Raw genomic sequence first — 22,371 nt, 5'->3', positions numbered from 1 at the left:
CCTGGGCATGGGGGTGAGGACAAGGTGGATTTGAGGATCACAGAATACCAGACACACCAGTCACTCAGGGTTGCTTTCTTTCTTTTTTTGACAGATCTCCCACTGTCACCCAAGCTGGAGTACAATGGCACAAGCTCGGCTCACTGCAACCTCCGCCTCCAGGGTTCAAGTTATTCTCCTGCCTCAGCCTCCCGAGTAAATGGGATTACAGGTGCCCGCCACCATGCCCAGCTAATTTTTTGTATTTTTAGTAGAGATGGGGTTTCACCATGTTGGCCAGGCTCGTCTCAAACTCCTGACCTCGTGATCCACCCGCCTCAGCCTCCCAGAGTGATGGGATTACAGGCAAGAATCAGCGTGCCCAGCCCAGAATTCTGAACATTAGCCAAAAGGCTTGCAACAATCCAAGGAGCATTTATTCAAAAAAGATGGCTGAATCTCAGTAAGAATAGCAAGCTTTGTGGCATTTTAACATGCCCTATTCCCATCCCCTTCTTTCCAGCTCCAGGCTAGCCATGAAAAGTAACAGCCCACAGGGGAGAGAGATCCAAGATGGCTGATCACTAGCAGCTGGGGATTGTAGTTCCCAGCGAAAGTGCGGAGAACAAGAGGACACCACACTTTCAGACGAATTTTTGTTGCTCAGGGACCAGGAGATTCCCAGCGGAGGAGCCCCACGGATCGCCAGTGCGACTGTTGTGGCCGGCGGAGCAGTTTTGCCGGCGCCTCGGCATGGCAGTTCTTGGTGCAGAGTAAACAGGACTGGGTCTCCTTTTGGAGCTCCAGGAAGGCAGAGTCGCCTATTCAGCTGATTTAAGGATGGACTCAAGAAGGAAGCCAGACCGGAGATTCCCGGGCAGAAAAGCACCATCAATCTTAACGCTGCTGTTTCAGCCGGCCCAGTGGGTTGCTCAGATTCCGGCACAGGGAATCAACAAGTTGGACGTCCACTCAGAAGCCTAATTAGAAAGTCGGTGATTATAAAGACCACAGATGGATAAATCCATAAGGAAGGGAAGAAACCAGCCTAAAAAGGCTGAGAATACTCAAAATGAGAACACCTCTCCCTCTACAGGGGATCACAGTTCCTCATCAGCAATGGAACAAGGCCTGATGGAGAACGAGTGTGTTCCATTAACAGAAGTAGGCTTCAAAAGGTGGAAAAGAAATTTCTGTGAGTTAAAAGAACTTGTTCTAACCCAATACAAAGAAACTAAAAACTTTGAAAAAAGGTTTGACTAAATGCTAACGTGAATGGACAATTTAGAGAGGAATGTAAATGAATTAATGGAGCTGAAAAACACAACACAAGAACTTCGCGAAGTATGCACAAGTTTTAACAGCCGAATTGATCAAGCAGAAGAAAGGATATCAGAGGTCGAAGACCAACTTAATGAAATAAAACAAGAAGACAAGATTAGAGAAAAAAGGATAAAAAGGAATGAGCAAAGTCTCCAAGAAATATGGGACTATGTGAAAGGACCTAATCTACGTTTGATAGGTGTACATGAACGTGACGAAGAGAATGAATCCAAGCTGGAAAATACTCTTCAGGATATTATTCAGGAAAACTTTCCCAACCTAGCAAGGCAGGACAATATTCAACTCCAGGTAATACAGAGAACACCACAAAGATATTCCTCAAGAAGACCAACCTCAAGGCATATAATCATCAGATTCACCAGGGTTGAAATGAAGGAAAAAATACTAAGGGCAGCCAGAGAGAAAGGTCAGGTTACCCACAATGGGAAGCCTATCAGACTCACAGCAGATCTCTCAGCAGAAACCCTACAAGCCAGAAGAGAATGGTGGCCAATATTCAACATCCTTAAAGAAAAGAACTTTCAACCCAGAATTACATATCCAGCCAAACTAAGCTTCACAAGCGAAGGAAAAATAAAATCTTTTGTGAACAAGCAAGTAATCAGAGATTTCATCACCACCAGGCCTGCTTTACAAGAGCTTCTGAAAGAAGCACTACACATAGAAAGGAACGACCAGTATCAGCATTTCCAAAAATATACCAAAAAGTAAACAGTATCAACATAATGAAGAATTTACATCAACTAATGGGCAAAACAGCCAGCTAACATCAAATGGCACTATTAAACTCTTATTATCAATCCTAAATTTAAATCGACTAAATCCTCCAATCAGAAGAGATAGCCAAAACCCATCGGTATGCTGCATCCAGGCCCATCTCACATGCAAGGATACACAAAGACTCAAAACAAAGGGATGGAGAAAGATTTGCCAACCAAATGGAGAGCATAAATAAATAAATAAATAAAAAGCAGGAGTTGCTATTCTCTCCTCTGATAAAATAGACTTTAAAGCAACAAAGATCAAAAGAGGCAAAGGACATTACATAATGATAAAAGGATCAATGCAACAAGAAGAGCTAACGATCCTAAATATATACGCACCCAATACAGGAACACCCAGATACATAAGACTTATAAAGAGACTTAGACTCCCACACAATAATAGTGGGAGACTTCAACATCAATATTAGACAGATCAACAAGACAGAAAATTAACAAGGATATCCAGGACTTGAACTTAGATCCGGAACAAGTAAACATTTGTAGAACTCTCCACTTTAAATACACAAAATATACATTCTTATCAGTACCACATCACACCTACTCAGGTTTAAATGAAATATTGGTTGGCTGCTTGTTATTTTCTTCCCTCATTTTCTCCCTGTCTCCATTATTAAGCACAATTATTGACATAAAAGAGGTTTTCAATACCCATTTTTAGGCTGCATTCTAGCCTGGGCAATAAAGCAACACTCCCTTTCTCTCTCCCTCTTCCTCTTTCTTCCTCTCCATTTTTTTTTTTAATTCTTTTTCTTTCTTTTTTTTCCTTTAAAAAAAAAAAGAAAAGTAACAGCCCACCAACAGTGGAATCCAGGAGCCTAGCAGACAGTGGAGGTGACAGAACAGGGATAGAGCTCCTTCAAAGTCCCATTTTCAGAACACTGTTATTATTTGAGCTGACTGGCAGTTCCCTGAAAAACCCCACTCTCAAGACTTCCCAATATTTAAGCTGATTCAGAGCTTGCCCATTGCTAACAGCCTTTTCCCCCAAAGGATTTATTTGTCAGAAACAATCAGCTACAGTTGCTTAACATTTCAGCTACCTGAAGCAGCTGGGGCAAACAAGCTAACCAAAACACATGAAAGTAGGAGAATGAGATGTCCATAGGGAATTTTGAAAAGTTCTGAACTTCTTAAGATTCTGGAAGGCCACAAGAGTGTGCCCAGGGCTGGTTGAGCGCTGTGGCTCACGCCTGTTATCTCAGCACTTTGGGAGGCCAAGGTGGGTGGATCACGAGGTCCAGTATTCAAGACCAGCCTGCCAACATAGTGAAACCCCTTCTCTACTAAAAATACAAAAAATTAGCTGGGCATGATGGTGGGCTCCTATAATACCAGCTACTCAGGAGGCTGGAGCAGGAGATTTGCTTGAATCTGGGAGGCAAGGTTGCAGTGAGCTGAGATTGTGCCACTGCACCCCAGCCTCTGTGACAGTGCGAGACTCTGTCAAAAAAAAAAAAAAAAAAAGGCCCTAAGCAATCACCACTGACTGAGCATGAAGCTCAGCAAAAACAGAAGTCAATGCTATGGATGAACTGTAAGCCTGGTTGAGTCCTGAAAGCGTGCTCCAACAAGCACACAGAGCCTCTCAGCAAAGACTAGAACAGTAACAAGTATTGCCAAGAATATGGAGAAACTGGAATCTTCATACATTGCTGTTGCAAATTATAAAGTGATTCAGCCACTTTGGAAAATAGTTTGGCAGTCCCTCTTAAAGTAAACATAAAATTACCAGATGGGCCGGGCACAGTGGCTCATACCTGTAATCCTAGCACTTTGGGAGGCAAGGCAGGCGAATCACCTGAGGTCGGGATTTTGAGACCAGCCTGACCAACATGGAGAAACCCTGCCTCTACTTAAAAAAAAAAAAAAAAAAAAAAAAAAAAATACAAAATTGGCTGAGCATGGTGGCAGATGCCTGTAATCCCAGCTACTCAGGAGGCTGAGGCAGGAGAATTGCTTGAACGTAGAAGGCGGACGTTGTGGTGAGCCAAGATCATACCATTGCACTCCAGCATGGGCAACAAGAGTGAAACCCCGTCTCAAAAAATAAATAAAAATAAAAATAAAGGCCAGGCGCGGTGGCTCAAGCCTGTAATCCCAGCACTTTGGGAGGCCGAGGCGGGTGGATCACGAGGTCAAGAAATTGAGACCATCCTGGTCAACATGGTGAAACCCCGTCTCTACTAAAAATACAAAAAATTAGCTGGGCATGGTGGCACGTGCCTGTAATCCCAGCTACTCAGGAGGCTGAGGCAGAAGAATTGCCTGAACCCAGGAGGCGGAGGTTGCGGTGAGCCGAGATGGCGCCATTGCACTCCAGTCTGGGTAACAAGAGCGAAACTCCGTCTCAAAAAAATAAATAAATAAATAAAAAATAAAAATAAAAACAGAAATCCAACAAAATTAAAATCTGGGTTTTTGAAAAGATTAATTGCTGAAACCCTAGTAAAACTGATCCAAAAATTCAAAAGAAGTACCAACATCAAGAACACAAATGGAGAAATAGAGGAGTTCATACAGGCAATAGCAGAATATTAAGAAATCTTATGAACAACTATATAACGACTCAAAAATTTAAAATAAATTCATTTAAAAATGCAACTTTCCAAACTGACACAGGAAAAAATGAAGAATCTGGATGCTTATATAGCAGTTAAAGTAATTAAACTAATTTAAAACCTTCTCCTCTTTCCCGCAAAAACACTTCAGGCCCACATGGCTTCACTCCTGAATTCTATCAAAATTTAAAGTAACAATACCAATCTTACAAAGCTAAATAATTAAGACAGTGTGGTCTTGGCATAAGGAGATACAAATAGATCAACAGAATAGAATCAATCCAAGAAAAGACCCATAGCTAATCAATTGAGAATCCCTTTGAGAAACCGTTACATGACAGCAAAAGATTAGTTCAAGATAGATAATAGGCCTAAATACAAAAGATAAACTATAAAGCTTATAGAAAAAAACATAATAGTTTCACAAGCCTAGCAGAGGGTAAGGAAAGACTTCTTAGAAAAGGTAATACCATAAAATAAATCAACAAATTCAACTTGCTCAAAATTTGAAAGTTCTGCTCTCAAAAGACATTGTTCAGATCAGGAGAAAATATTGTGTGTGTGTGTGTGTGTGTGTGTGTGTGTAAAATCTGACAAACCTGGCAAATAACTTGTATTCAGATATAAAAAGAACTCCTACAAATCAGCAACAAAAAGACAACCCAATAAAATGGGGTTGTACATAAATGTTTAATAAAAACTTGTACATAAATGTTTATAGCACCATTATTCACAATAGCCCCAAAGTGAAAATAACCCAAATATCTATCAAATCATAAATGGATAAATCATGGCATATCTATACAAAGAAATATTATTGAATCATAATATTTCAGAATTGAACTGACACTTCAGATTAAAAGATAAGCAAATGGCCAATAATCATATCACTATCAGCCATCATTGACATAAACTAAAACCATGATGAAATACAACTATACTCTAACCAGAATGCCTAAATTTTAAAATGCCAAACATTGTCAAGAATGTGGAAAACTGAACTTTCATAAAACCACTGGTGGGAATATAAAATGTATTACGGTAAATTTTTCTTTTGGAAAAGTTTAGCGGTTTCTAAATTTAAACGTAAATTCTACCCTAATTTCACTCCTAGGTATTTACCCAAGTCCATGTAAAGATATATACAAAAATGTTCATAGCAACTTTATTCATAGTGACCAAACACTGGAAATAACCCAAAGTCCATTAACAGGAGATTTATTGCTACATACATATAATGGAATATTTCTTGGCAATAAAAGGGACAAACTACTGATACACACATCAAAATGGGTGAATCTCAAAATTATTATATTGAACAAAAGTAATCAGACACAAAATATTCCTTGCTGTATGATTCAATTTATGTGAAGTTCTAGAATAGGCAAAATAATATCTACAGTAAAAGAAGTCAGAGTGTTTGCCTAGGTGGGAAGGGGGACAGAATTAATTAAAAAGAGGCTGAGTCAGGCACAGTGAGATTACACACCTGTAATACCAACACTTTGGGAGGCTGAGGCAGGTGGATTGCTTGAGCTCACAAGTTCAAGACCAGCCTGGTCAACATGGCAAGATGCCCCCCAGCCCCGCACCCCACTCTCCTGACATTGTTACAAAAAATACAAAAAAAAAAAAAAAAGGCAGGCATGGTGGTGCATACCTGTAGTCCCAGCTACCTGGGGAGCTAAAGCAAGTGGATGGCTTGCGCTGGGGAAGTCAAGGTTGCAGTAAGACGTGTTTGCGTCACTGCACTCAAGCCTGAGTGACAAAGTAAGACCCTGGGGAGGGAAAAGGAGAAAGGAAAGGGGAAAGAAGAGAGAAAAGGGAAAGAGAAACGGAAAGGTGAAAGGAAACAAAAGGCCGATTTGACTTTATATAAATTATATTGAGAGAGCCAGGCACAGTGGCCCATGCCTGTAATCCCAGTACTTTGGGTGGCTGAGGCAGGCAGATCACTTGAGGTTAGGAGTTCCAGACCAGCCTGGCCAACATGGTGAAATTTTTTCTCTACCAAAAAATAAAAAAATTAGCCCAACTCGGTGGTGTGCAACTGTAACCCAGCTACTCAGGTGGCTGAGGCAAGAGAATCCTTTGAGCCCAGGAAAGGTAGGTTGCAGTGAGCCGAGATTGGGCAGCTGCACTCCCACCTGGGCAACAGACCAAGACTCTGTTTAAAAAATATATATATATATATATATTATATATTGTTGGCATTTTAAAAAAACTAAACAAACAACGGAAATGTCTCTTGGTTATGTAAAACCAATCCTTCCATCTGTATTCTAGATTCTATCCTTCTTGCCTACTCAACAACACTGATCTATTCCTTCTGTCAAGCATCATCTATTTTTTTCTGCTTTCTATTGGATCACTGTTTTCGACACACAAATGTTAAAATTTCAAACTCTCCCTGCAGAAAACCTCAGCCCAGCATATACTTCCAACTACCATCATTTCCCTGCTCCCCTTTACACCAAAACACTGCCAGTGCTCTATCAAATAGTAGGTTCCCCTAAACTAGGTAAAATTACTCATTTTAAATTCAATTTGGAGAAAGTCACACATGTGACATAACACTTATATAACAATTTTCAGCTTAAAATGCATTTTTTGATATGTCACTCTTTAATACCTTCAAAACACCCATGTAGGATATTGCTATTATCTCTGTTTAATGGATGAGGAAACAAGAGGTTCCTCAAGGTTATATAACCTGCCAAAAGTCAGATAACAAATAATCCCTAATTTCAAATCATGTGCCTTACTGTTCAATATACTACATTTCTACACTCAGAACTCTCCATACAATAAAAATGTTTGACCAATGAAAAGCATCCAAATGTACCCAAAATAGACCAGTATTCCATTATCTTACGGTCCTATTTCAAATAACATTTCAATAAGCAAAACCTAGTACAACAAAATGATTATAATGTATATATAAGTGACCAGATAATTTATTATCCAAATGGGTAACTTTTGAGAGTAAATGAGACACATTTATGTGTCTATTAATAATTATGTCAGGATAGCCAGGCATAGTGGCTCATGCCTATAATCCCAGCACTTTAGAAGGCTGAGGCGGGAGGATCACTTGACCAAGAGTTTGAGGTCAGGAGGTTTAAGAATAGCCTCAGCAACATGGCAAGACCCCAGGCGTGGTGGTGTGTGTTTATAGTCCCAGCCTCTCTGGAAAGCTGAGGTGGGAGGGTCACTTGAGCCCAGGAGTTCAAGGTTACAATGAGCCATGATCACACTGCTGCACTCCAGCTGGGCAACAGAGCAAGACCCTGTGTCTACAAAAGAAAAAAATCAGCATGATAATGTCAGGATAACAGAGATGATCCAGGATTGTCCTGGGCAAACCGGGACATATGGTCATCCTATTCATAACCTAGTTTTGCTATTTAAAAAATTAAAATCTCAGACCAGAATGCCAGCTAAAAAAGTAAAAAGTAAAAAAAAAAAGTATATCTATGTTTTATTACAGTATTTTTATTTTATTAATAGTATATTTCATTACAAGATCAAGGGATCCTCCTGACTCACCTTCTCTAGCAGCTGGGACTACAGGCGCACACCACCACACCCTGCAAATTTTCATATTGTTTGTAGAGAGAGGGTTTTGCCATACTGCCCAGGCTGACCTTGAACTCCTGGCCTCAAAGTGATCCACTTTGGCCTCCCAGAGTGCTGAGATTACAGGCATGTGCCACTATGCCCTTCCATGGTATTTTTTTAAATACCAATTTAAAAACAAGGATGTGGCTGGGCACAGCAGCTCACACCTGTTATCCTAGCATTTTGGGAGGCCCAGCCAGCACTGTGCGAGGTCTAAGTGGGTGAATCACTTGAGCTCTGGAATTCAAAACCAGCCTGGGCAATATGGCGAAACCCCGTCTCTACAAAAAATACAAAGGTGAGACTATAGGACTACAGGTGGAACTATAGGGACTACAAGTGGGAATATTCCCAGCTACTTAGGGGGCTGAAGTGGGAGGATTGCTTGAACCCAGAGGCTGAGGTTGCAGTGAGCTATGTTCATACCACCACACTCCACCAAGGGCAACAGAGCAAAACCCTGTCTCAAAAAACAAAAAAACAAAATAAAACCAAGGAGGTATGAAGAGGTAAGGAGACACAATTGTTCACCAATATTACAGGAAAGATTAACATTCAGTCTAGAAAATCACTTTGGTTCAAGTTGTATCTTTGACAGTTCTGCTTAATGCAGCAATATTGTAGCTGGAAAGATTTGGAGTTAGAAAACTTTATATGCTTTTTTCAAACAAAGATGACCTATTTATAAATAGCATTAACGGCTGACAACATTGTACATGAAAGAAAGATTACTGTTTTAGTTATTCAAAATATTCCATAAATGAAACAATTTCATTTTATTTTAAAAGTTCACTTACCTAAGAAATCCCACAGCATAAAAAAAAATTGTGCAATAATGTGAATTTACAACTCTTATTTTAGTAAAAATGAGTTTGAAAACTGTTTAAAGGCTCTAAAGAAACCAACTCAACAAAGACAGTTTCAATCTTAGCCAGATTTTAGTCTCCATATGAATGTTCTGAGTGGCCTGGCAGATTCTATCGGACATACCTCAAAAAGTTTTGAGTCTCAGAAGGAAAATACCCCAGGACCCCACCCACTGTCCACATAAATTTTCCAATGTAGGCTTAACCCACAAAAGTGGTTCCAGAATCATCATGTAGGGCACAGTGATGTCCAGAATCCCAGAATAGTTTTAGACCAAACCTGACCTATCTGGGCAGACCAAAGAATAGGGCTCCATAGCTCTACAACAAACACTCCCCAACTCCATTCCCCAGTCTTCCCTGGCACAAACCCAACTGTAAGCAATGCCCAAAACCAGACTAGACACTGATGTTAGGAAAACAAGGCAATATTCAGAGGGGAACTTTGAAATAATGTCGCTCAGTGAAAAAATGCATAAAGTAGGAGTCAGAAGATCTAAATTCTATCTTAGGCTCTACCACTGTCTAAGTAGGACATTTCACTTTACTTTGGACACAAGGTCCAGTTTAGAAAAGGAAAAAAAGTAAAATGCTAAGTAAGATCTTCTTTGAATCCTGACATTCTGCATTTTCCTCTGTCTCCTGAATTTAACTCAGGCGCCAACTTAACTATTGGTCCAATTTAAAATGAGAAACACATCATTTTATCAAATATGTTTTATCATTTCCCAGATGAAGACCAGTAGGAATCTGATATATAAAACAAAGGATATAAGCTGTTCTCCAAGGATACTTGGTTTCAAAGGCTATAAATTTAGACTCTTCATCAGTAATTAATAGAAACAAATGATAAAAGACTATCTCCAGCCATATTCAAAGATCTTAAGTTTAAAAAAAAAAAAAAGTTTTTATTTAAAATCATTATTTAGGAATTCCTAAAGGGACCAAAAATATCATTATTTAGAAATTCCTAATAGTTGTATGCTACTCTAGAAAGAGCACTGAACAAGGTATGCAAAGATCTCATATCTAGTTCAAGATATGTAACGGTGTGAACTTGAACACAGCACAGTATCTCTGGGCTTTAATTTCTTCAACTGTAAAATGACAGAATTAGATAGGTAAGTTTGTTTCCTATCTAAAAATTTAAGATTTAAAATTTTTTTTTCAGATGACACCATTCTCTAAGTGCTCAAAGTGCTTTTACTCCATTTTAAAAATGCTTTAAAATTTAAAAGCACTTTTACACTTATCTAACACTGGTAGGATGCATATCTCTACTACTGAGTTATTTCATTAAACAAATGTCCAGAATAGAAAAGAGAAATGGAAGATCAGTAACTCACAAAAAGGCCCTCATTTGATATTCTGACCATTGGTCCTCATTGATTTCCAATAGCCATTCCTATGAAAAGTCACATTACCACATTTAACAATTATTTTAAGGATGGTGTAAAAACAAGAACATCGGACACAAAGTCATTAATGGATATCTTGTAATCATTCAGCTTATCAGTAAAAGGAGGTCAATAATACCAACCTTTTAAGCTACTGTTAGACTGAGCACAAAATGGGAATGTTAACATAAAGGGGTCCCAATCTAGACCCCAAGAGAGGGTTCTTAGGCCTCATGCAAGGAAGAATTCACAACAAGTCCATAAAGTGAAAGCAAGTTTATTAGAGAAGTAAAGAAACAAAAAGATGACTACTCCAAAGACAGGGCAGGAGGATGGGCTGCTCAACTGAGTATATTGTTTTTGTTATTTCTTGATTATATGCTAAATTAGCAGTGGATTAATCATGAGTTTTCCAGGAAAGAGATGATTTCTCAGAACTGAGGGTCTCTCACCTTTTTAGACTCTATAGGGTAAGGTCTGACTGTTTCCATGGCATTTGTAAACTGTCATGGCATTGGTGGAAGTGTCTTTTAGCATGCTAATGTATTATAATTAGTGTATAATGAGCAGTGAGGACGATCAGATGTCACTGTCATCGCCACCTTGGTTTTGGTAAGTTTTTGCTGGCTTCTTTACTGCATCCTGTTGTAGGGTCTTTGTGACCTGTATCTCTGCCAACCTCCTATCTCATCCTGAGACTAAGAATGCCTGACCTCCTGGGAATGCAGCCCAGTAGGTCTCAGCCTTATTTTACCCAGCCCCTATTCAAGATGGAGTCACTCTGATTCAAACGCCTCTGATAGGAACATGCCTGATATCATGAATGCAAAAACTAAAGATATGGCATAATTGCATTAAATGTAGTGTTCACTAGGAAATGGCTGGTATCTGTAGAATTACCAACTCATTCAAAACTATCACCATACAGAGTCACTTCACTTTCAGTGGCCTTCCTACTGTTCTTCCCAACACCCAGCAGTTGTGTTCTCTTGGCTAACCCTGCCTGCTTCTGAACCCCAGTAATCAAGTCTTTGCAGGATGAGAAGAAAGTAAAAGAGTTACTATAGTTGTCTCTCATATGATACTTTATAATTGATGTCCACCGAAGCAGCTTTTTCAGGAAATTTAAGTAGTATATTGTTTCTATAAAGGCACCATGCAGAGCACTAGATCATGGAAATCTGGATTCAATTCCTAACTTTGCCACTAACTGATTTTGCACAAAGCACTCAAATTTTCTTCCTCAGTTTCCTCAGGTGTAAAATGTAGTAACTGGTTTAACATCTGAAATAGATTTTTCAAGTCATGTTACTACAGTTCAAGATTATATAAAATACAAACTGACATCTGAAAAAACAAGCATAAATAAATTTTATTATCAGTTAATCCATCCTTTCAAAACATGTCAAGTAAGATTGGTATCAATCTTTACATCAGTCTTTTAAAAACAATTATCAACCTCTTCCTTAAAAAGATACACCCTGATGTCACTTGTTAAACAGCAGAAGCTTTAGATTTGGATATTTCTCCAAAGAGGCATGGTCAGGAAGATGATAATTAAAACTGAATCCACATAACACCTGATTCTTAACCCAGAAATTATGTGACCCGTACACCTAATCAGTAGCATTCTGTGATGATGGAAGTGGAAATGGGAAAAAGGGGAATTAACTCTAGGTATAACAGCCTAATTCTAATTCATCATAAAATACTGTTAGCTTTAAAAGGTAGATTTATAGGCCCCAATATAATTTACTGTGAAATCTTTCCATGTGGGTCTCCATGTTTCAGCACCTGAATCTCCTTCTGCATAATGAGATAAGTACTTTGTCTGTGTTAGCACAGAATTATGCAATTTAGGCTGTGCGCGGTGGCTCACGCCTGTAATCCCAGCACTTTGGGAGACCGAGACAGGTGGATCACTTGAGGTCAGGAGTACAAGGGCAGCCTGACCAATATGGTGAAGCCCCATGTCTACTAAAAATACAAAATTAGCTGGGCGTGGTGTCGGGCGCCTGTAGTCCCAGCTGCTTGGGTGGCTGAGGCAGGAGAATTGCTTGAACCCAGTAGGCGGAGGGTGCAGGGAGCAAAGATCGCGCCATTGCACTCCAGCCTGGGGAACAAGGGTGAAACACCGTCTTAAAAATATATATATATACAGAATTACGCAATTTAAGAGACAGTGTCCCAATTCAGCAGTTTTATCTTAGTATCTTACTTGATCTTACCGAGTGTTAGGTTCTCAAGCTATCTCTTAAACACAAGGTAGTAAAAGTTACCATTCAGAATCACCTTAAATCACCAGGACATGTGAAGCCTGGAAAGCTCACAAACCAAAAATGAGCTTATTTTATTTCTCTTCACATTTTTGTGCTGGGCCTCCCTTTCTCTGGAACAATAACGCCCAAGTTCTGCTTTTTAAAAAGACCAGTCAGGACACTGCGTACATAAAGAAATTTATCTCTTTTTATAAAAATAGTTGAACTAGCGTAAATTAAACATTCAGTCAAGGCTACTGGGAGAAAGTGGACAAGCCCATTATCCTGTCGCCATTAACAACAACAAAAAAAAGAACCTTCCAAACTAGAAGAACAATTGGGGGAAAAGTCTCCAGTTTCATGGCTTTCGCTACATGCCCAATATCTCTCAACTCATTTCACTTGTGACCCTCAGATAAAAGGAGTAACGAAACAAGATGGTAACCTCGGGAACGAGGGTCCTAATTCCAGTCATGAGCAAACATTTAAGAGACACACAATTTCACAACTTGAGGGCAATGTACCTGCATCAGAGAAGAGCCAACTTTGCAGGTCTGCTCCCGGCCAACAATGAAGTTCTGTCAGAAGGCATGACACGCAGGCATGACACACACTGTGCAAGCCACGTTCCCTCGGGCCCTGGGCCGCCCCGCGGGGGTGCGGGTGGGGCACGTTTTTCATGGAAAATCCACTACACACCCAAAAACGCTTGCAACCCTGGCATCTAGGAGAGGGTCACCTCAACCAAGCAGCAACACACAGGACTCCGCAATGTGCCACAAACCCGAAAACTTCTGAGGAAAGAAGAAATGCCCAAATGAAAAGTGCGGAGGGAACCCCCAACACGAGGGGCACCGGCGGCGGAGGCAGGCTCCAGACCACCCGCGAGAAGGGGCGACAGTGCTCCGGCGCTCGGGAGGCTAACACCCAGCCCGGAGCAGTCGAGGCGGCCGCCAGCTCGTTACCTGACGGACGTCATGGCTTCGCCCTCCTACCCCTCGCCACGGCGCCCGCGTCCGATGCTCTGCGTCCGATAGGGCAGCAGGTATCACAGCAACTGCTTCCCGGCTCAGGCACTCAGCGACTGGGAGCGCGTCCTCACACACCCCGCGCGCGGGCCGCCCCGGGCGAGCCGGCCCCGCGTGCTGATTGGCCGCAGCTGGAAGGAGGCGGGCGCTCCGCCCCAGGCGAAGGGCTGGAGATCGTCCCCGGGCACCACGGGCCACCGCGCGTCTCGTACTGGCGCACTGGCGCGCGGGCTAGCGAGCTGACTAGCAGGCGCGGTGGCCATCTTGAGTACTGGTAACTGCGTCCCCGCTACCCCGCAGTTTACAGGGCAAGAGGTTGGGTGCCCGCCTCAAAAATGGCCGCGCCGCTGGCAACGAGTTTAGCAGTCACATGGCCACTGTCTACCTCGCAAGCTCAGGTTCCTCTAACAGCACTTAGGAAGGGGGCACTGTCAGGGCAGTTCTTCGGGGATGGGATTTAACAGCCTGCAAAATCCATCTGCAAAGAAGGGAGGAAAAAAAACAGCAGTCTGGAAAGCCTCAGCCTAGGAAAAAATTAAAACCGTGGCAACAGCAGCACGAGGTGCTAAATTCCAGTATGCGGCCTTTGAGTAAATTGCTCGGTTTGATGGTCCAAAATGTTCCTTAACTTCAGAAACACTTAGAGCACCTTATTTAATATGTAAAGTGTCGCTTTATATATCAGAATCTAGAAAGGTAAAGCCTGGACATCAGTATTTTTAGCTATACCAGGTGAACCAGGTACACATATAAAATTTTACCACCTCTGGGCCCCATTCAAGACCATCATATTTGACACACTTAATTGCCTCACTTTCCAGAGAAGTTTGTGGGCTATAAAAGAAGAATCTGGCCGGGCGCGGTGGCTCACGCCTGTAATCCCAGCACTTTGGGAGGCCGAGGCGGGCGGATCACCAGATCAAGAGATTGAGACCATCCTGGCCAACATGGTGAAACCCCGTCTTTATTAAAAAATACAAAAATTAGCTGGGCGTGGTGGCGCGCGCCTGTAGTGCCAGCTACTCGGGAGGCTGAGGCGGGAGAATTGCTTGAACCTGGGAGGTGGAGGGTGCAGTGAGCCGAGATTGCGCCACTGCACTCCAGCCTGGCGCCTGGCGACAGAGCAAGTCTCTGTCTCCAAAAAAAAAAAAAAAAAGAAGAAGAAGAATCTAAGACCATAGGGAGGGACAGTGGATGGTACCCTAACTCCTGGATCTATTCTTAGAGTTTAGTGCAGTTGCAGAGTTAAGAAATTATAAGCCGGCCAGGCGTGGTGGCTCACACCTGTAATCCAAGCACTTCGGAGGCCAAGGGGAGCCCGATCACCTGAGGTCGGGAGTTCAAGACCAGCCTGACCAACATGGTGAAAACTCGTCTTAAAAAAAAATTTAAAAATTAAAAAATTAAAAAAAAAAAAATTGAGCCAATAAAAAGAAAATTAACTCCAACTACGAAAAGGGGGGAATCAGTAAATGCTTTATGATCTAAATTGCTTTTATTGCTTCTTTATTCTCTGTGCGATGATTTTTTTTAATTTTCATTTTTTTACTTTTGAAGAGATGGGGGTCTCACTATGTTGCCCAGGCTGGTCTTGAACTCATCCTCAAGCAACCCTCCCACCTTGGCCCCCCAAAGCACTGAGAATATAGGCGTGAACGACTGGGCCCTGCTCTACAATGTTATTTCTATTAATAGACTACAATATCCATTGGCATTCACTTACCACCTAGGATGGTGATTTATTTCATATGTCTGAAATCAGTTACATTAGATACAAACCAGTACCATCATATATAGAAATGTGGCTGACGGGACTGAAGAACTTAACTTGTAATTTAATTTTAATTCATTTAAATTTTATAACTGAAGCAATGTATTTTCCCATTAAACACAATTTTATTGTTTTGGTTGGACTACATTTCACTTTTTTTTTTTTTTTTTTGTCATTTGTTTGTTCGTTTTTTTTTTTTTTGAGATGGAGTCTTGTTCTGTCACCCAGGGTGGAGTGCTGTGGCATGATCTCCAACCTCTACCTCCTGGGTTCAAGCGAGTCTCGTGCCTTAGCCTCCTGAGCAGGTGGGACTATAGACAGGCACCATCATGCCAAGCCAAATTTTTTTGTGTTTGGTAGAGACAGAGTTTCACCATGTTGGCCAAACTGATCTCAAACTCCTAACCTCAAGAGATCTGCCCGCCTCAGCCTTCCAAAGTTCTGAGATTACAGGCATGAGCCACCACGCCAGGGCTCTTTTTACCTTTTTAATGTGGCTACTAGAATAGTGCTGCTCTACAGTCTGTTAGCCTTCACTATCCCTGTGAGAGAACTAAGTTCACAAAATGAAATTAGTAAGAAAGCCAGTTTATACAAATCTGTTTCCTTACTAGCCATAAAACACATCAAATATTCCAAAAGATTTCAAACTTCCTTAGAAAATACTATTTTCAACATTGTTCCCTTTAATTTGGGAAATGCCTATCCAGAATAAAGCCATGGACTATAAAACTCATGTGTTCAAGTCCATGAGTAAAAGCTGTAAAAACACTGAGCTGTATTTGGTGTGGTTAAGACTTTGACACTGAATGTCCACAAGCAGAATTAGTCAATTGTTCCTCTGGATTAAACAGGATCTGAAGCAAATCAGCAGCTGGATTAGCAATTCAAAGTGGGGGAGACACTGACTAATTCAAGAGTTACCCACCTTCTCTAGTGGAAAATGTTAATAGATAATCTGCATTTCAAACCACCAGTGCTTTTCAAACTTTAACATGCATACAAATCATGTGGATCTTGTTAAAATGCAGGTTTGGCGCTGCAGGTTATCAGTGACCAAAATTTTTCTTTTCTTTTCTTTTTTTTTAAGACAGGGTTTCACCATGTTGGCCAGGCTGGTCCTGAACTCCTGACCTCAGGTGATCTGCCTGCCTCCGCCTCCCAAAGTGCTGAGATTACAGGCATGAGCCACCACGCCCAGCCAAAATTTTTCATTTCTTTATGCTCCCAGGTCTCACCAATTGCTTCTGATCTGCGGGCCAGGCTGAGTAGCAAGGCTGTAAAGGTAGCAAGAGAGATCTGGTTGGAAGTCCTGCTTGACTTCCTATTACGTGTATGACTTTAAACTGGTTTTGTTTTTAGGTTTTCTGTGTGTTTGTTTGTTTGTTTTTTGAGATGGAGTCTCACTCTGTCGCCCAGGCTGGACTGCAGTGGCGAGATCTTGGCTCACTGCAACCTCCAGCCCCTGGGTTCAAGCAATTCTCTCACCTCAGCCTCCCAAACAGCTATGATTACAGGCATGCACACAATATCTGGCGGGTTTTTTGTTTTTTTTGTTTTTTTGTATTTTTAGTAGAGACAAGGTTTCACCATGTTGGCCAGGCTGGCCTTGAACTCCTGACCTCAAGTGATCCGCCCACCTCGGCCTCCCAAAATGCTGGGATCACAGGTATGAGCCACCACACCCAGCCTTTAAACTGGTTCTTAAGCTGTCTGTCCCTCGGTTTACCCATTACATGCTGTTCAGGGCACTGTGATTAAAATTTAATTATCTGTAGTAAAGAGTCTAATAGAATCCTTGGCACGTGGCATAATTATTACTTTCTTATTATCATAATAGTTAAACTTACATCTCTGGAGGCACGATCCGAAAGCTAACATGAACTTGGTGCTCTTGCTTAACATACTTTGGTAACACCTACCTTTAATTTGTAACATTAAAATTTTCAAATTTAAAAAAAACTAATTTTGATACCAAAACAGGTAGTCGTAAAACTTTATTTTTTAACAAATATACTAAATTCAGTATCATTAAGGGAAGATATGGGTCTGCAATATTAAAATAGTTAATAAAATGGAAACCACACCAAAATTTTTTAACTCATTTTTAATATTTGCATCTAACTTTAAATGTTTTTTACTGGCCAGCTGCAATGGCTCACATCTGTAATCCCAGCACTTAGGGAGGCCAAGGCAGGAAATCACTTGAGCCTAGGGGTTCAAAACCAGCCTGGGCAACATAGGGAGACCTATGTCCCAGCTACACCTGTAGTCCCAGCTACCTGAGAGGCTCAGATGGCAGGATAGCTTGAGCCCAAGAGTTCAAGACTACAGTGAGCTGTGTTTGCACTGCTGCACTCTAGCCTGAGCAACAGAGCAAGACCCTGTATCAAAAATAAATAAATAAAATCCATGTAGTACAGGAAATGAAAAAAAAATTTTACTAACGGTCAACAAAACTTTCAAATAGTTTATTCTCTCAAAATTTAAGAAGTAATTTCAGCAGTTATAAACACAAAAATATTATTTCAAGAAAGAGGACTTGTGATCTTTCAGAGTCAATAAGGTTAGAAACAAAAGTAAAATGCATTTTTCCAGGTTAATTCAGAGGTTCTTTTATTCATAGCCACTTCCCTTCCACAGCCTTTCATGCTGTATTTCTAATCTTTCCATTCCATGTAGACTTTTTCTAAACACATACACACACACACACACACACACACACACACACACACACAGAGTTAGGGACTAAGTAACTACTACTTTTGATCAATTTTCTAAACAATTTATTTCAACCCTATTCTTTTCCTAAAAGGCTAGCTTATCCTACTTTAGGGGAAAATAATGAACAGAAATTTTTAACCTTCAGTAGCCTTTTTACTAATTATAAAAAGTTTACTAATTGAATAGCTGAATCAAGATAAGTGGGTCCAAATAGTTTGCTCATGGTAAGACTGATAAGTAAATATTTCATATACTTTATCTAATCTTGTGATTAGTCTGCCCCTATAAAAGCAAAGAGGTACATAACCCAAAATAGCTTAGTGCCTCCAGACAGCATCACAAAAATGTGGACCCATCCACTAATCTCTTCAACAAATGCCTCAAGGCCCAAAATAATAGCAAAGTTCTCTTCAAACACAACCAGTTTGTTATGGATGCAATAAAACAAGCACTCTCATATAAAATTAAAGGGAGTAGAAATTAGCACATTTCTACTATAAAGATTTTGGCAATATGTGTCGGTAATTCCACGTTTTAGGCAACTATCATTAAAAGAGAGACCAACGTAAACAAAGATTTGTATACTCAGTTATTCATTTCAGCCTTATTAACAACAGCAAAAATTTATCACATCCTAAGTAACCAGAAATAGGGTAATAGTTAAATAAACTACAGAATGTTATGGAACTGTTATAAAATGTTTCCATAGACCTTTTAAGGACATAAGAAAATGCTCATGATGTAATGTTAAATGAAAAAAGCAAAACAAACAAAAGGAAGTGGAGTATTAACTTGACTGTTTAAAAAAATACATGCCATATATGCATATAAAAAATCATTAGAAAGAAACACACCTAAATATTATTAGTTATCTCTGGAAAGTAGGATTATGCATAATTTTACTTCATTTACATTGATCTATATTATTAATTTTCTAATACTGATTTTATAGTCATAATTTTTATAATTATTATTAAATTTAACTATCATTTTTAAATGGCTTAAAAATACAAAACTTACTCCTGCCCTTTTTGAAGACTTGCAATGTTAAAATTATAACCTTGTTCCTGCGGTTTTTTTTTAAGTCACAACCATCAAAACTACCCATATTTTTAGAAAAATTTGGCTAATTTTATAAATGCTTCATCTTTTCATGTGTAAAGATTCTTTAAGACAGGAATGATAAAAATAAGATATCCTTATGATTTTTTTGATTAATTTTAAATCACAACTTGACAAAAGTTAAAAGTATATATCCCACTTTTAGAGCTTTGCAAAGCTTGATGACCCCAGCTGTCATAACTTGAATGTGGAATGTTTTCCCTGCATGTTACTTAAAAATACATCCCCTCAATTACTATGAATTTAAAAATCAGTACCATTATATTTTTTTTTCTTTTTTTTTTTTCTTTTTTTTTCCCATTATTTTTTCTTTCTCATTATCCAGTCCAATGGCCAATTCTCGGCTCACCGCACACCGCAACCTCCTTTTTTTTTTTTTTCCCCTGGATAATTCCTGAGAAAGACACCAATTCAGTAATAATTTATTCCATCTTTATAGGTGAAGCTTTGGTGTTACTTTTCAGAGCAATAACAACCTCTTTTATATTTTTTAAATAGTCTACATCATATCCAAAAATCAAAACTCCTTAAAACTTGTCTCCCTAAAATAGTGTGCAGCCGTGTAAAGTAGCCTGGGAATGAGAGAGAATTCTAATCCTGGACTTACCAATAACTTTATTCCTTTTGATAAATCATTACCTCTTTGATCATCAGTTTCCTTTTCTGAAACACAAAGGAGTTTGTTATAGGTGACACTTCAGGTTCCTTTAAGTTCTTATTAAACAATGAAAGAAAATAGTTGTTCCTATTTGTGTCTCAACACATACGGAATTTTTTTTAGGGAGTTGATAAATTTTAATGCAATTTTAGTTAGCTTTCATTATGGACAAGTTTATTCAAAGAAACACTGCTAAATGTATTAATTCTCTCCTGCAAAAGACATTGTAAGAATGCTATTGTTTTTATTTCCTTTTAATTATCATCTTTAGATTCTTATATTGTCACATTTCACTTTAACATCACATATTAAACAAAATACAATCTTTAAATGGAAGCTGATAATTTATGTCCCTGGAGAATTTGAAGAGTACAATAACATTTGATTGATTGAACTTTATTTAGTAAGAATTCTTAGCAAAACTCCCTCCCAGGCACAACCACACGGTACCTCTTTATTTTCAGTGAGCTACAAATCTCTGAATCTCAAAGAAAACTCCAATTTAAAAGTACAAGACAACACTGCTTATCAATTATTTATGCTGCAAAGAACATATTTTTAAAGTACACAAGTGAATATCACCATCATTTTACAACAGAAAAGGGATTTTTAATACAAAAATATAGAAACCATATCACAGAAATAAAGAATAGTCATTCTCAAAGGCTTGTTGGTAGCCTTATGAAATATATTTACTTTTTCTTTTTCCTCGTTTTTTGGTTTAAGACAGGTTCTCACTGTCACCCAGGCTGGAGTATAGTGGCACAATCTTGGTTCACCACAACTTCCGCCTTCCAGGCTCAAGCAATCCCCAGCCTCCTGGGAAGCTGGGACCACAGATGCATGCCACCATGCCCAGCTAATTTTTTGGTATTTTTGGTAGATGGGGTCTCACGATGTTGCCCAGGCTGGTCTCAAATTCCTGAGCTCAAGCAATCCACTTGCCTCAGCCTCCCAAAGTGCTGGGGTCACAGGCATGAGCCACTGCACAGGGTCTATATTTTCCATCTTAAAAGATTTTCCTTATTTTGGCCAGCCATGGTGGCTCATGCCTATAATTCTAGCACTTTGGGATGCCAAGGCAGGCAGATCACCAGGTCAGTTCAAGACCAGCCTAACCAACAAGGTGAAACCTCGTCTCTACTAAAAATACAAAAATTAGCCAGGTGTGATGGCAAGTGCCTATAATCCCAGCTACTCATGAAGGTAAGGCAGGAGAATCAATTGAACAAGAGAGGCAGGGTTTGCACCACTGCATTCCAACCTGGGCAACAGAGCGAGACTCCGTCTCAAAAAAAAAAAAAAAAAGATTTTCCTTGTTTGTATCATTTTAACATAGATCTAATCTATGATACTTCACAAACAATCTTTTAAATTGTTCACACATTAACTCAACAAATATTTACCAAGCATCTGTTCTACTACAGGAGACACTAGAGATTCATTCAGCAAAGATCAAGACCATGTGCTGCCCTTTTAGAACTTACTAAGGAGAGAAGATGAATAATCAAGTAACAAACAAGAACAGCATCAAATGATCGTAAGTGCTATTCAAAGAATTAAAACCAGCAGATCAATGAGGAGAAAGAAATTTTAAACCTTAAATCATTTCTTCAAAAACATAAAATTCTCAGTATTGCATGGAAAAAATAATAAATATATTTAAATTGAACTATGAAAATCAATCAAAAGCAGACAAATTTCCCAATCAAGGAAAAAACACTTTAAAGGTAATATTCTTTCAAAGGGCAATAACAGAATTCAAAGCTTGGATATATAATTCAGTCACGTTTTTCTAAATTATTTTACCATAATTGTGGCAGATTTAAAATGGGAACAATATCTTAGAGACAAGAAGTCCATGTTCCTTTCTCTTAAATCTGTGCTCCCCTGGAACTCCTCAGACCAATAGTGTATAAAAGTGATTCTAAGCTAGACTTTGAGAGGGCTGCCACTTCCTGCTTTGGTATCTTGGAGGTGCCTGTAAGAATTCCAACTACCCAGATGAAGAAACCACAGAGAGTATCTCAAACTACACTAAGAGAAGCCCAGTTGGGCCAAGGCTCCAGTTATCCTGAGGCACTAGGTGAGTGAATAAACACAAGATGGACCCTTCAGACCAGACCTGTTGTCAGCTAAACACCTCCATGTGATCCTATTCACCATATGGAACAGAATCAACAGGCCAAGCTGTATCTGAATTCCTAATCTACAAAATTGTGAAATCTAATAAAATAGTTATTTTAAGCCACCAAATTTT

General features: G+C 39.7%; 1 protein-coding gene across 6 annotated transcripts in view; it reads right to left on the bottom strand.

The window, feature by feature from the left end:
* ADK (adenosine kinase) overlaps positions 1-22,371 on the bottom strand; it is a 578,382-nt gene that overhangs the window by 539,166 nt on the left and 16,845 nt on the right. For 2 of the 6 annotated variants that reach the window (XM_017548622.2, XM_017548653.2), the window contains exon 1: positions 13,774-14,138. The exons of 3 other annotated variants lie outside the window; for them this stretch is intronic. In XM_017548622.2, coding sequence (XP_017404111.1) covers positions 13,774-13,787 — 14 coding nt within the window. In that variant the 5' untranslated portion in view covers positions 13,788-14,138. Of the gene's footprint in view, positions 1-13,332; positions 13,353-13,773; positions 14,139-22,371 lie in introns of those variants that run through there. One more of the 6 variants, XM_037727182.1, reaches the window with a different exon arrangement.

This window comes from Cebus imitator, unplaced genomic scaffold (genome assembly GCF_001604975.1).
Source record: "Cebus imitator isolate Cc_AM_T3 unplaced genomic scaffold, Cebus_imitator-1.0 Scaffold11, whole genome shotgun sequence".
In the NCBI taxonomy this organism is placed as follows: domain Eukaryota; kingdom Metazoa; phylum Chordata; class Mammalia; order Primates; family Cebidae; genus Cebus; species Cebus imitator.
This window is presented reverse-complemented; position numbering and strand designations above follow the sequence as displayed.